Raw genomic sequence first — 14,184 nt, forward strand, 5'->3', positions numbered from 1 at the left:
GGCGGGGCGGGGCGGGGGCGGGGTCTTTACCCGCCCGAGGCCGTGTCCCCCCCACCCCCACTGCACATCCATCCCACGGCCAAAACGCCAACCAGCCAGCACAGCAGCGAGCCGGGGCGTTTTTTGTTCTTTCAAGTTTATTTATTTCAGTCCTGTCCGCGCGCAACAGGGGCTCGAACCCACGACCCCGAGATCGCGTCGCAAGTTCCTCCGACAGAGCCAGCCCGGCGCCCCTAAGGCAGGGCCGGCGCGTTTCTTCGCTGGAAAGGAGCCCGGCAGCGCGGCCCCTGGAGGGGCGTGAGCGCGAGCATCCCCCTCCCGCTCACCCGGCTCCCCGCGGCCTCGGAGTCGGGGCCTCGCCCCGCGGCTCACCGCACCCCTTTCCGGGACGGACGGCTGGAGCGTCTGGGCACTGGGCCGTGCCTCAGTTTCCCCCTTTGCGCTCCCGGCCGCCAGGCAGTCCCGGCTCGCCCCCTCGCCATCCAGAGAGCCGCCCCGCGAGGGCAGGGCGGCCGCACCGAGGCCCGGGGCTGGGAGCCCTGCAGGGGGACCGCGCTCTGCAGCAAGGGCCCCTCGCTGCGGCCGCCCCCGGCCCCCCGCGCCTCTCCGGGGCGCGCCCTCTGGCGGCTGCTTTGAGGCGCTGCGTCCGCAGCAGCCGTGGGGTCCAAAGACCAGCTCGCGGAGCGGAGCCGCGGGCGGAGCGGAGGAGGGCGGAGGGGCCGCGGGGAGGAGGGCGGAGCGCAGGAGAACCCGAGGGGCTGGCCCCGGGTCGCCCCGCGCAGGCATCCTCTCCGGCTTAGGAGGAAAAGGTGCCTCGATAGCGGACCGCGAAGCCGGCGCATTCGTCAGAGGAAGAATGTCCTGTCCCCCGCGCCGGACCTCTGGCCCCCCGCAGCGTCCACGCGGGCGGTGAGCGCTGTCCTGTGGGAATCACAGCGGCGGCCGCCGAGCTGGGGCAGATGTCTCCAAGCCTGAGGCTTTCCGTCGCGCGAGCTCTAGATCCTGAGCTGGCTCTGACTCCTCGGGGTGGTGAAGGGCCACCAGCAGCTGGTACGTGGCTGTGCCAAGCGTAGCCCCCACCAGAGGGGCCACCACAGGCACCCACCACCAGCCATTCCCGGCACTACAAGAGAGGGCCAGAAGGAGGACCTCAGGGCTGACTCCCCTCGCCTCCCCGCGGAGGACCGGCCATCGCAAGGGCGCCCTGGAAGCAGTTCCTGGGGAGAGGGACGCCAGAGGAGTGAGGCTCTGCAAGGAGCACAGCGCTTGGAGGGGAGCCCCCAGGAGAGCCTTGGTCCAGCCTCTTGCCTTAGAGGATGATCTGAATAGAGCCGTGTTGCTGAGGAGGTCCCTAATGCCCAGGAGGTAATGACCCACCCAAGAGCATCGTCCCTACAGTTTCTGGGGGGATGGGTGGCAGGACAGGAGAAGGGTAAGAGGGGGAGGGAGAGCCACGGTGTCGATGAGGGACACTGTCCCAAGAGGCTGGGAGAACTACGCAAAGAGAGAGCTGGGGACTCTGGAAGGAGAGGGGAGGGACTGCCCGCCGGGGGGTGGGGGGGTGGGGGGGGCGTAGTCTCCCACCTGAAGACCTCAGGACCCCAGCCAGCCACATAGGTGAAAAGCCGTGGGCCCAGGTCGCGGGCAGGGTTGAGTGGGAACCCACAGTTGACACCCAGGGATAGCCCGATGGCTAGGATCAGCAGCCCCACAGCCACAGGCTCCAGACCCGCAGGCACTCCCTTGTTCCGTGTGTCCGTGATGGCCAAGATCCCCACAATAAGGACTCCTGTGCCCAGAACCTTAGAGGTGACAGAAGCAGAGGGGCCCCCATAAGCTGCCGGACAGTCCCTCTGCTCTTTCCCACGCAAGGGTCCTAGGCCACCAACCCTTGTCGTCTGACTTTGTCCAACATGGGCAAACTGGCGTGGGGTGGCTCAGAGAGAAACCCAACCCCACAGCTCGGGGAGTTTCAGGGGACGAGGGCAAAGAGCCGGGCTCTCCCGGGGTCTCTCCCTCACACTGACCTGATCCAGGAAGCCATTGTTCAGGGACAGATAAGGGGCAGGGTAGGTGGCAAAGATGGAGGCCGTCTCCTTGGGGCCAGTCACTGTCAGGTTCCCACCTGTATAATTCTGGAGGGCATCTGCAGGGGAGGGGGACACCCCAGATTCCCATCTTTGTTCACGGAAAACCATGGCAAGGCTCTCCCAGCTACACCCCAATGTGCCCAACCGCGTTACCATAGTAGACCGCGTAGGTGGCTCCGGAGGCGCAGAAGGCCGAGAGAAGCTGCACCAGGCAGTAAATGGGAAGCTTGGCCCAGGGCAGACGTCCCAGGAGGCACATGGCCAGGGAGAAGGCCGGATTCAGGTGGGCCCCTTCAAGGATCCAGAAAAGGAAACCAACATCCATGAAGTGTCCCAACAGGCACGCGCCAGGTGACGCTGCTGCTCCTCACAGCTTTTCCATTTAATTTTACTTATCTTTGCCCCCAATGTGGGGCTCGAACTCACAGCCCTGAGATCAAGAGTGGCACACTCTTCTGGCTGAGCCAGCCGGCACCGCTGCTGCTCACAACTCTGAAGGCAGATGTTACCGTTCCCGTCGTGTGTCGGGAAGCTGAGGCTCAGGGAGGTCATGCAACTTGTCCCAGTCACAGAGTAAAGCCCAGGGTCTGCCTGCTCTTTCTACAACACTGTTCGTGTTCTAGGCTCCGGCCGGGCACACTGGCATAGCACGTGTCTAAAGGAGGAGCAGGTGAGGTGCTGCGCAAAGATGACCCCAGGGGCTTCAGGAGGGGGACCCAAAGAGACGACACCCACCCCGATGCCTCACCACAGATCTCTTGTCTAGGTGAGTGGAAGAGAGACACACGGAGGGGAGGGGCTGGAGCAGGCCAAAGCCCTATCTCTATCCGGGGCACTAGCCGAGCTCAAGGAGGCAATGTCCATGAATCACCAAAGGATCGGCCTTGTCACCATCACCATAGACCCACACTCCCGTGCACGGTCCACGTCTCTGATGCCCAGACCCCGCCCTTCTCACCTGAAACGTTACCGCTCACGTAGATGGCTACCGTCACGGCCAGGGAGCCGGCCAGAAACATGGTGAAGAAGTTGCCTTTGCTCTCTCCGCTGGTGACGGCCTGGGCCACAGCCCCCTGGGTGAGGAGCTGGTGGGGAGAGGGGGGATGAGGAGCCGGAGCCGGGAACAGGGGGGCCGGCAGCGGGGACCAAGGCTGGGGGACGGGCGCAGGGACAGAGGCCGGGACCGCCAGGCACCAGCCGAGGGAGCTGAGCACACGGGCTGGGGAGGGCGAGGAGCAGACGGAGGGCGGTAAGAGGAGCCGCGGAGGACGACTGAAGGCGGGGAAGGAGACTGAGAGATGGGCAGGGCCGGGACTAAGTTAGGGAGCAGGACAGGAAGGGCAGGGACACGGATGGGGAATGACGGGTGGCTGGGAGACGCAAGACACCTGCAAGAAGAAACAGAGACCCGGGAGGCGCGAAGAGCCTTTGCCCCCGCCCGCACCCCCCGCTCCCCGTCCCAGCTCACCATGAGCACAAACACACCCAGAAACTCCGCCAGGCACTGTCGGCCCAGCTGGCTGCGGAGCCGGAGCCAGCCTTTGACTCGGGCCAGGGGCCAGCCGTAGGCCATGGTGAAGACAGCCGTGTCCACCTGCCGCCCTCCGTCTGCACAGGCACGCCAACTACTGACAGGGAAGTGATAAGGAAATGACTTTAAAACCAATTGGCTCAGCTCCTGCACTACAGTATCTGTATCTTACACGTGTACGGGCTGGGGAGGTAGAGATAGTGGGAGAAGGTCGAAGGGCAGGCCAGGTCCCGTGCATGACCAGAGCCTGGAGTTTGCCCAGGCTCTGTCCCCTTTGTCACCCCCACTCCTTCCAGGAGTGACCTCTTCCTATGCTGCCGGGGCGGAGGGAGTGGCGCGTGTCGGTGCTCTTGGCCACAAGCACCTCAAGAGGCAGCACTACCGTTCCCACTCTGCTTGTGAGGGTCTCCAGAGCCTCGGGACTCCCCAAGGCCACATGGCCGTCTAAGGGCTCAGTCTTCCTCCCCATCTCCTGCTGCATGATGGCTGTCTCCTGCGGAATGTGAAGCACCTCCCCCACCTGATGTGGGAAACAGAGGCAGAAGAAAATCATTAAAATTCTTCACCTACTGACAAGCCCTTGAAACAGACAGAGTGGCTCTCCCCTGGGGACTCAACTGCCCTCACCTTGAGGTTTTGCTAAGGACAATCCTAGCCTGACTGACCCCCTACCCCGACAGGTCCAACCAGGATCCTGTAAGTCTACTTCAACAATTCCTTTAGGAAACTTTATCTCTAAACCTCCAAAATAGTGTCAACAATCATTCCCAAGCATATGACCCACTGATATACATCTAAAGGGTCTCACGAGAAGATTTTTATTACTGGTAACAATAGCTAGCCCCTCAAGGTCCTGGAGACCTCACTTCCAAGTTCCTTAGAGACTTACATCACCCATAATCCCCTTTGTCCTCACCCACCGCCGAGTCCACCCCGACTCTGCCTTTAAAAACTCTGACTGTAATCTGGTTCGGGGTCCAAGTCCCTGCTCCGCTATGTCGGGTACACTTGGGCCCAAGCTTAAGCTTGTTAAATAAACCCTCGTGTGATTGCGTCAGTGTTGGCTCCTTGGTGGTCTCTCGGACGCGAAAACTCGGGTACACCACCACCCATTTGGACACTTCAAATAAATCTCACTCGTTGCACGTTTGCCCTGCCCTCATGCAGAGTCTCCCCTCGGTGAGAAAGTGCTCGAGCTTTGTGTCCCCTGCCTTGGCTCCGGACAGAGTGGACAGAGCGCTTCCCGCCACGCTGAGCACCACCTCCCCTGCTCCGGATGCCTGCCGCCCCCCACCCTCCACTTTGGGGCCAATGCACCCATCGCCAGGCTGGGACTCTCAGATGCTGAGAGCACACAGCTCCTTCCTGCATGGGAATACCTCTCGCGGCCGGGACAGCCTCACCCAAGGGGACATGCCCTCTTACACGGCCCATGTCAACGACTGGTCGGTGCAGGGATGCAAAGATCTGGCCTCTTTGCCTTGAAGTAGAACAAGCACAAGGGCCACTCCAGCTTCCAAGTCCCCACAGATCAGCTGAGGCTCCTGTAACTTCCTTGTGTCAATCTCCCTTTTTGCCTGATCCTCTTTCCTCACCTTCTCACATGTGTGTCCCCTGAGACCATTACCCCCCCAGTAAACTTTGCTCATGTCTCTTCTCATCTTCGTCTTTTCCCAGGGAACACAAGACAGTGGTTCCATGAACTCTAGAATGGAATTTGGGTGATCACTTATGGGCTGGTTGACAAGAACCCTGTCGTAGGCTGAAGATGGACAGTCTGTAGCTTGAAGCAATGCAGTGGTTAAAATCGCCAGCAGTCGTCCGTTGGGAGCCGTCACTGGTTGAAGGACCGGCATCCATGTAGGACCTCCGGCACAGGAGAGGCTGAGGGAAGCGGTCCTAGGTTCCGCAGAACGGATCACTAAGCCGTGGCTCAGTACGAAAGCCAGTGGTCTCCCGTACAGCATCTAAGCCTAGCCTCTTGCGTCCAGCGGCATCAGCTCCAGCGTGAATGGGAGGGGTTGCTGAGCTTTAGAGAAGGTGGAATTCTCAGCCCCAGTCGGTTTCCTACGTCAAGGTTAGGGTCCTAGAAGAAAAAGGGTAGGACTCTGACATTTGAGATAGGGACATCTGGGTAGATGCAAATGAGAATCTTGAATCCCCAGATTCCTCTGAACCCTCTCTCAAATCATCTGGATTTTCCTTTTTCTCTAGTGTTCTGAAGTAGAGGTTTTGTTTGTTTGATCCTTGCTGTTTATCATGTGGTGGGTCTTTCAGATTAGAAGTAAATATTCCTCACTTCTGGGATATTTTCTTGGTTTATTTCCTTGATGGTTTATACAATTCCAGTTTTCCTTTTTTATTTTTTTCTTTAAAAAAATTTTTTTTAAAAGATGTTATTTATTTATTTGTCAGAGAGAGAGAGAGAGAGAGAGAGAGTGAGCACAGGCAGACAGAGAGGCAGAGGGAGAAGCAGGCTCCCGGCGGAGCAAGGAGCCCGATGCGGGACTCAATCCCAGGACCCTGGGATCATGATCTGAGCCGAAGGCAGCCGCTTAACTGAGCCACCCAGGCGCCCCCTAAAAATTCTTTTTTAAGTTGGGAGTATCGTTGATAAGTAATGTCAGTTTCGGGGTACTTTTTTCCTGTTTTCTGTCTCTGTTACTTGGTCTTTCCAGAGACCGACTTTGTCATCAAAATCTTTGGAGTTTTTCATTTTTGCCGTCACATTTAACTCCTCAAAGTTTGTTCTTATTTTACTTATTTCTCCTTTGTAGGAATATCTTCTGGCTTTCTGGATATATCATACTTCTTTTTTTTTTTTTTTTTTTTTAAGATTTTATTTATTTATTTGACAGACATAGACCACAAGTAGGCAGAGAGGCAGGCAGAGAGAGAGGAAGGGAAGCAGGCTCTCCACTGAGCAGAGAGCCCGATGCGGGGCTTGATCCCAGGACCCTGAGATCATGACCTGAGCCGAAGGCAGAGGCTTAACCCACTGAGCCACCCAGGCGCCCCAGTGCCCTCTGTATCTTTTAGGAATTTCCCCAACCCAAGGTGAAAAGGATGTTCTCCTTTATTTATTCTTCTAAGGTTTTATTAGTTAAGCTTTTACATTTAAGTTTTTAAATCTACCAGGATTTTCTCTTCTATTTGATATGAACCAGGGGATCAACTTCGTTTTTTTCTATTTGGGAAAATAAACACGTGTGTATAAATATGTATGTACAAACACTGTGAATATATTTTATACACACACACATACATACAAATACACATGGATCCCTTTGCTGGGTCTTTCCGTCTTTTCTGCTAATTTGTCTACCTCTGTGCCTACTCACATTTTAAAATTGCAGGGCTGTATTTAGTAGAACATGTCCTCCCATTTTTCCCCAACTTCTAGTATGTGAGAATGCAGCTGGGGCGCCTGGGTGGCTCAGTTGTTAAGTGTCTGCCTTCAGCTCAGGTCATGGTCTCGGGGTCCTGGGATTGAGTCCCGCATCGAATTCCCTGCTTCTCCCTCTGCTTGTGTTCCTTCTCTTGCTGTGTCTCTGTCAAATAAATAAATAAAATCTTAAGTTAAAAAAAAATACAATTGAGAGCTTGTTTGGAGGTTCTAACAGGGGAGCGTAGCTACTCGTATACCCTTGACCGAAGAACGGTCCTCTCCTCTATCAGGGAAGGTCGTCCTCTTCGACTGAGCGTACAGCTTCGGGAGGGACCTGGGTGGCTCAGTGGGTTAAGCCTCTGCCTTCGGCTTGGGTCATGATCTCGGGGTCCTGGGATCGAGCCCCACCTCCGGTTCTCTGCTCAGCAGGGAGCCTGCTCCCCCCGCCCTCTGCCTGCCTCTTTGCCTGGTTGTGATCTGTCAAATAAATAAATAAAACCTTAAAAAAAAAAAGATATAGAGAGCACTAACCATAGAGAATATAAACTTAGCTACAATAAATCAACTTCTGTTCATGAAAAGATATAATAAGGAAAATGAAAATACAAAATTTTATTGCTGTACCTTTTTTTCTTTGTTCTCATGATTGGCTTCCTTAGAAAAATCCCTCATCATTTGAGTCATTTCAAGAAAACAGGTAAAAGAATGTGTAAGATCTGCCACTATCAGCCACAGGGCTACGGATTGTTGTTGGTGGTGGTTTTTTTTTTTTTTTTTTAGATTTTATTTATTTATTTGACAGAGAGAGACCAAAAGCAGGCAGAGGGGCAGGCAGAGAGAGAGGAGGAAGCAGGCTCCCTGCCAAGCAGAGAGCCCAATGTGGGACTTGATCCCAGGATCCTGAGATCATGACCTGAGCCAAAGGCAGTAGCTTAACCCACTGAGCCACCCAGGCTCCCTGTTTGTTTGTTTGTTTGAAGATTTATTTATTTGAGAGAGAGAGAGCGGATATGCATGTGAGCACGAGCGGGGTGTGGGAGGGCGGCACAACCCCCGCTGAGCAGGGAGCAAGGAGCGGGATGTGGGGCTGGACCCCAGGAGCCTGGGATCATGACCTAAGCTGAAGGCAGATGTTTAACGGACTGAACCACCCAGGTGTCCAAAAGGTTTCTTTTTTTTTTTTTTTTTTTTTAAAGATTTTTATTTACCCCATTTGACAGAGCCTGGGATCATGACCTAGAGGCAGGCAGAGAGAGAGAGAGGAAGCATGTTGAGCAGAGAGCCCGACGCGGGACTCGAACCACCCGAGAGGACCCGTCCAAAGCGGTTTCTTAACCCAGAAAGCCCCAAAATCTAATGAGAAGAAAATCTAGCAACTCTTGTGCTAGTTACATTTTCTCCAACATACATTTAAAAAAGAAAAAATTTGCCAATGTAGTTCCTTGAATTCGGTCACGAACTGTCTGATCACAGTGATCCCACACTAGGGAAGCAAGTGTCCCCACGTTTCCATACACACTCCCTCTTTTCAGAATCCAGTGCGTCCCTGTGTAAAAATTTTCCTGGAATTGTCCCCCTTCGTAAGAGTAATCATTTTCTACTGGTACCTGACCCTGTTTATCAAATCGGTTTTGGAAGTGGAACAAAAAATTAAGAAATAAGAGCATTGTGGGCCAAAATGATCTGGGAAGCCCTGGATGGTACTAGGAAGTAGAACAGCCTAGACAAAAGTAAGATCAAGGAATTAGCATAAATAAAGGTTTTATTGGTCAGTTTGGGTGAGTCACAAACTGACATACCCCCAATTCACTGTTCTTCACACCCAAGGCCCTGAGGCGGCAGGAGGGAAAGGTAAGTCCACTGATGGTGTGCCAAGGGTGGAAAGACTCTGAAGGCCTCTGAGGGTTGACAAGGCTACCGGGACCGGAACCAGCGTCCTAGGAATAAATCCAGGATGGAATAGGTGTCATCCAGGGCTGCAGGGTTTGGTGATTCTGGATCTAAGGACGAAAGTGACACACAGAGACACACTAAATGAGAGAGAATAGGCAACGGATGAGGAGAGTAATAATATTAAAGGCTAGAAAAGTACGGGCTCCCCCTTCTCAAGAAAGAAGAGACGGATCCCTTTGATTCACACACTTTACTTACCATCTCTAGGACGGCCATCTCCTTCCTGATGGGTTACGGTGGTCTCTCTCCGGCCCTCACTGTCCACCACAGTCCGGCGCTCCTCTACTGTCTACAAGGAGAAGCCCGAACCGTGTCTCTAACATCAATAAAGATGAGTTCACTGGCTTCTTTACCTAGACTGCTCTCTCCAAGGCATCCTCTGGCCACAGTTCTTTGTACCCCTCTCTTCCAACTCACCCCATCTGGCTTAGTGATCTTGGTCACCGAGATGCTCTTGAAATAGGATTTGGGCTGGGGCTGGAGAACTGGGCCGAGGCCCTCCTGGGAAACCTGGGAATCAAGATCTAGAAGGGCAGAGAGAGGAAACACGAAATCAAGAGTCCGAGGAAAAGAGGGGGGCCAAGTACGACAGGAAACTTCAGGGAGGAGCGCTGAGGGCACTTGCAACGGCCTCCCCCTCCAGACTCACCGTTGTCTTCTCTGGCTCTAGAACGGGGGGCCACAGGCCACGTATCATCAAACTGTAGAAAAAGGCAAAGTAGGTGAAATAATACCTTTCACTCTGAAACTTGAGGGGGTCACAGGACACAAAGCACCCCTAAGATCCAAAGCCACCTTTCCCTGGGAGAGACAGTCGCGCTCGGGATAGCTTTACTTACTCACCCCTTCTCCTCCTTATCTGTTTTATCTATCTTTCCACCAAAAGGCTCTCCTGAATGGACATTTTTTTTTAGACTTTTTTTTTTTGGAGATAGAAAAGGAAAAAGAGTGAGCACGAGAAAGGAGAAGGGCAGAGGGAGGAGAAACGGACTCCAGGTTGAGCACAGAGCCCGCCACGAGGCTCGATCCCAGGACCCTGAGGTCATAACCTGAGCCAAAAGCAGACCCTTAACCGACTGAGCCACCCAGGCGCTCTGATTTTTTTTTTTTTTTTTAAGAGAAAGCAGAACTCCCATCCTCGTGTCCACTCACTCCCATCCTCGTGTCCACTCCCACCAAAACCCTACAAGGAGCTCAGCACAGAGGACAGACAGGGACGCTAAGCGGGGAGCCCAGGATCCCAACCCAAGTGTCTCCGACTCCACAAGCCTCCAGTCTGTGTGTCCCCCGCAGGCCCTGGCTCTGGGTCCAGAGCACTCACCACACCCAAAGGCCTCTGGGAGCCCCAGTCCGGCGCGGGTGTGGGGGGCTCGCCTCTGGCGTCGCTCTCCGAGACCCCCCCAGAGATCCGGGGCTGCTGACTATCTGGGTACTTGAGCATCGCGTCCCGGAGAGTCTGTCCCTCCCCGCGCCCGTCACCGGGTGTCTCTGCCTCGGGACCAGGACCCGGAAGCTCTGCGGAAAGAGGGCGGAGGGCTGCTGGGGCTGGCGAGGACGCGGCCCTCCGCCCCTGGATGCCAGTCTCCTCCCGCTGTCGCCCCTCAGCCTTCCCTCGGGCTGCTGATGGCCCAGGAGAAAGCGCAGGCGGCCGGGGACGGCCACACACCCGGAGGGCGGGAAGGCAAGGTCCAGGCCCCCATCTCGCTGAAGAGGTTATGGAAATCCCGCATTAGGTCGTCAAAGCCGAAGTGATCGTGGAGACGCATCCCTCCTCCTGGGCCGAAGCCGAAGCCGAAGTCCTCGGGGGGCTGGGGGCCCTCAAAGCGGGAGCTCCCGCCGCCCCACGGGGCTTCCTCGTCCTCGTCGTCCTCGTCCTCGTCTCGAGTCATGCCTCCAAAAAAGGGGTCTCTGTGGCTGGGGGCGAAGGCGGGTTTGAGCAGCAGGACCGCGGCACCACCGTCACCGCACCCGCGCCCTGGGCGGGCGGGGGCCGGGGCCGGCGGGGCCAGGTGCGGGGCCAGGCGGGCCGGGGGGGCCTGGGCGGGGTCGCGCCGCCGTCCCCGTCACCCCGCGGCCCCCCGCGCGCCCGGCGGCCCTCGCCCCGCACCGGCCCGCCCCCCAGCCCCACCGTCGACCCGGGGCCCCTGCTGCATCCCCCCAGACTGGAGAAGCCTGCAACTGCCCCAGTCCTCCCGTCGGCGGCCGCCCAGGCGGCTGCCGCGGGCCGAGCGCTCGGGGTGCTGACCTCCGTCCGGGCCGCAGCGGCGACGGCGAGACGAAGACGAGGCCTTCCCACGCCCCGGGCGTCAGGGTCACGCTCCCCTCAGAGGACCCCACCCTCGTCCGACCCCGACCCACTCTAACCTCCGAGGTCCAGACAGGCCGAAAAAGCCCCGGAAGAGATCAAAGAGGCTCATCCCCGTTTTGGGACTCGAACCTGCGGACCCCAGCGAAGCCCACGCGCACCCGGCGGCAGCCGGCGCTCCGCGGCCGGAAACGCGGCGCAGCGTCGGGCCGCCTGCCGGAAAGCAGGCCTGACCCGCACTGTCGTAAAACGACCGTCCGCACGACGCGGGGGGGGGCGGGGCGGAGCGGACCGCCGGGTCCCGAGCCGCGGACCTGCCGCCGCCCGGGAGCGCCCCGCCGCCCGGGAGCGCCCCGCCTCCGGAGCCGACCCTCCGCGCCGGCCGCGCGGGCCCGCCGGGGCCTCCAGGTCGCGCGGGGCCGGCCGCCGCCGCCAGGGGTCAGCCTTCGTCCCGCGAGCCGGCCGCGGCAGGTGCCCGGGGCCGCGCGTGTGTCCCCCCGCCGGGCCGCACGGACTCGGCGCTCCGCAGCCGAGGGGCGGGGCGGACGCTCGGTGCCGGAGCCGGGGCACCGGGCCCGCGGCGCGGGGGCAGCGGCGCGCGGAGCTGTGAGTACCCCCGGCCCGTCCCCGACCTCCGCGGACCCCCCGCCCCGTTCTCGCGGAGCGCCCGGGCTCCCGTGTGTTCGGCGGCTGCAGGAGACGCTCCCTGCTGTCCCGCGCGTTTGCCTGCGCCCGTCTACACCGCAGGCCCCGTCTACTCCGCACGCCGACTCTTCCGGCTCCTGCCTGGCCTGCTCCTGCCGTCCAGGATCTGCTGTCCACGCCCTCCCTTCGTGGCCCGAAACCTGCCGCGGGGGCCGGGGGCAGCTTCCGGAGGAACCGGGGTCGTCAGCGGCTGCTCGCAGGTGCGCAACCCTGGGGCCAGGAGGAAAGGGAATCCCCGGGGGCAAGATCCTGGCGGCCCGAGAGCTTTTATTCCCGCGACTCGGGAGCCCCGCCGGGGCACAGAACACCCATTCACCAAGCTGGCCGACGAGACCGTCCTAGACGGATCAAGAATGGGCAGAGGCTGAAGGTAGAGGTTTTCTTTTTATATATACAAGACACAGTAATCCATTAAATTTGAGGACACAGTACAAAAAAAAACCACGTCAACTAATTCATGTGACAATGCTGTTCATATTCATGACGCCATTTTTTGTTGTTGTTTTGTTTCCTAATAATAAAGGAGGAGACTCAGGGCTGTTGGGCTGATATATATTTGGGGGCCCCCCTCCCCACCTCACCCATACACCACCAGGGTGAACAGGAGGAGGAAAAGGAAGGCAGGGCCCACAGCAAAGTTTCATAATCTTGAATGCAAGGGGGTAGGAGAGGAAAGGGAAAGAAAAAAAAAAGGAGAAAATACAAATCCTATAATACATACAACAGAGTGGGGATGGTCTGGGAACGGGACAGACATGAAGCTGAGGCATGGGGCGGGCCGCTGGGGGTAGGGGGCAGCGGACCCCCCCCACCCATTCCTTTCTTTGATGCTGTTTCCGTAGTTGCCAGGCTGAGAAGCCCTCTCAGAAGATGGGACCGGGAGAAGAGGAGGGTCAGGGCCTCAGTTCGCCCCCCAGCTGTAGCTGTTGTAGGCAGATTTGTTGGTCTGGGGCTTCTGCGGGATGGAGCTGGTCTGGCTACGTTGCCCGCTGCCCGTCTGCAGGGAATGGGACGATGAGGAGGAAAAAGGGGTCTAGTTAGTGGGACAAATCTGTGACATCTTCAGATGGAGCTCTGCAGACGTGTCGTGCTCTCCCCTTCTCCCTGCTTAGAAACTACTCCCAAGTTGACTTCCCAACCCCAGACACCCCCGGTGTGTACAGCTGCTAGAGCCCCTGTGACAGGTCAAACAGCATTTTCAACCTTTCAGCAGGGCAGCAGCGTAAAGATGGCGGGATACCTCCTGAAGACGAGACAGTGAATGAGCTCTACCCACGTCCAATACCACCCTCTCCCCCCACCCCACCTCCACTGCTCTGAGAAAAGGCTACTCTCTCAAAGAGAATGATGGCTTCTTGGAGAGGAGTGATCATACGGTGATTTCGTTGACCCCAAGAATACCTGAATTGGGGAAGCTGTCTTTGAGAGCCAGGAAGCCCTTATCCCAGCTCCCCAGCCACCTATGACGGAGGAGAGGCCACCTGCACTACCGCCACAGCTCCCCACCCCTGCCACACAGCAGCGCGGAGAGCCCACTGCAGGCAAGGTAGGAGAGACAGTCTGAGGCCCCAGGCTCCAGATGCTGCCCCAAGAATCCTCTCCATGCCGGTAACCAAGTGTTCCAGAGTCAGGGAAGGGCAGAAAGAAAAAAAGAGGGCACTGGGGAGGGGAGGACAGGAGAGGGACGGGAGGCCAGAGAGCTCAGCAAGGTGTCTGTGTTCGTGTGTCCTGATCTGTGACCGTGCAGCCTTTTCAAGTTCCCTGAGGCTGTGGAGGTGAAATGGGGGCTGGACAGGAGTGGGTTCAAGCACACCATCATTCAGTTCATTACCTGCTCCTCCTGCTGGCGTTGGCAACAGAGAACCATCTGCAAATATGGTAGCTGAGGCAGAACCAGGATATATGGAAAATAAAGGGACAAACTTTGACAATAGAACTCCACCATCAGAAGGGAAAGCTACAATGTCAGGGAAGGGGGGAGGCTGGGAGAGGTCAGAGGGTAGGTGTGACCCAGGTCTGATGGGATGAGGGCAGCTGTGCTACAGGAGGTAGAGGAGAAAGGTACCAAAGGAACAGGGCAAAGGAGGTTTGAGCCTGACCCCTTCTCTGACCTCTCCTCAGCCGGCGGCTGGTGTTCTGTGCGCTTGTGTCTGTGTGTGCTGTGTGCCCATGGCTGGCGCTGGGAGGGGGGGTGAAGGTGGTGCTGAGGAAG

At 57.4% G+C, this 14,184-nt stretch overlaps 3 protein-coding genes across 10 annotated transcripts in view; all 3 read right to left on the bottom strand.

The window, feature by feature from the left end:
- Nucleotides 1–119: 119 nt before the first annotated feature.
- On the bottom strand, nt 120–5,588 carry AQP10 (aquaporin 10). 4 transcript variants are annotated; one of them, XM_013049932.2, is made up of 7 exons: nt 5,047–5,588; nt 3,559–3,718; nt 3,049–3,175; nt 2,244–2,381; nt 2,028–2,146; nt 1,585–1,802; nt 120–1,123 (listed from the first exon to the last, which is right to left on the bottom strand). In XM_013049932.2, exons 1-7 carry the CDS (start codon nt 5,586–5,588, stop codon nt 931–933), a joined length of 1,497 nt encoding a protein of 498 aa, XP_012905386.1. In that variant the 3' UTR covers nt 120–930. The 4 variants fall into 4 exon arrangements, with proteins under 4 accessions (XP_012905386.1, XP_044942794.1, XP_012905389.1 ...); XM_045086859.1 differs by having other exon boundaries at nt 5,217–5,304; XM_013049935.2 differs by lacking the exon at nt 5,047–5,588 and adding an exon at nt 3,986–4,118.
- Nucleotides 5,568–11,487, bottom strand: HAX1 (HCLS1 associated protein X-1). Of its 5 annotated transcripts, none has more exons than XR_006608592.1 (8): nt 11,327–11,483; nt 10,629–10,876; nt 10,284–10,477; nt 9,612–9,663; nt 9,380–9,486; nt 9,161–9,251; nt 8,809–9,009; nt 5,568–5,707 (listed from the first exon to the last, which is right to left on the bottom strand). XR_006608592.1 is itself a non-coding variant. In XM_045086860.1 (7 exons), exons 1-7 carry the CDS (start codon nt 11,377–11,379, stop codon nt 8,924–8,926), a joined length of 831 nt encoding a protein of 276 aa, XP_044942795.1. In that variant the 5' UTR covers nt 11,380–11,483; the 3' UTR covers nt 8,754–8,923. The 5 variants fall into 5 exon arrangements, 3 of the variants coding, with proteins under 3 accessions (XP_044942795.1, XP_044942797.1, XP_044942798.1); XR_006608593.1 differs by lacking the exon at nt 5,568–5,707 and adding an exon at nt 7,115–7,172; XM_045086860.1 differs by lacking the exon at nt 5,568–5,707 and having other exon boundaries at nt 8,754–9,009.
- Nucleotides 11,488–12,343: 856 nt separating this feature from the next.
- Nucleotides 12,344–14,184, bottom strand: part of UBAP2L (ubiquitin associated protein 2 like) — a 41,956-nt gene continuing 40,115 nt past the window's right edge. Inside the window, 3 exon segments of the mRNA XM_045086858.1 lie at nt 12,344–12,878; nt 12,880–12,969; nt 13,804–13,854. Of these exon segments, the coding sequence (XP_044942793.1) occupies nt 12,681–12,878; nt 12,880–12,969; nt 13,804–13,854 (339 nt within the window). The 3' untranslated portion in view covers nt 12,344–12,680.

Source organism: Mustela putorius, unplaced genomic scaffold (assembly GCF_011764305.1).
Source record: "Mustela putorius furo isolate JIRA1106 unplaced genomic scaffold, ASM1176430v1.1 tig00000997_pilon_pilon_pilon, whole genome shotgun sequence".
NCBI lineage: Eukaryota > Metazoa > Chordata > Mammalia > Carnivora > Mustelidae > Mustela > Mustela putorius.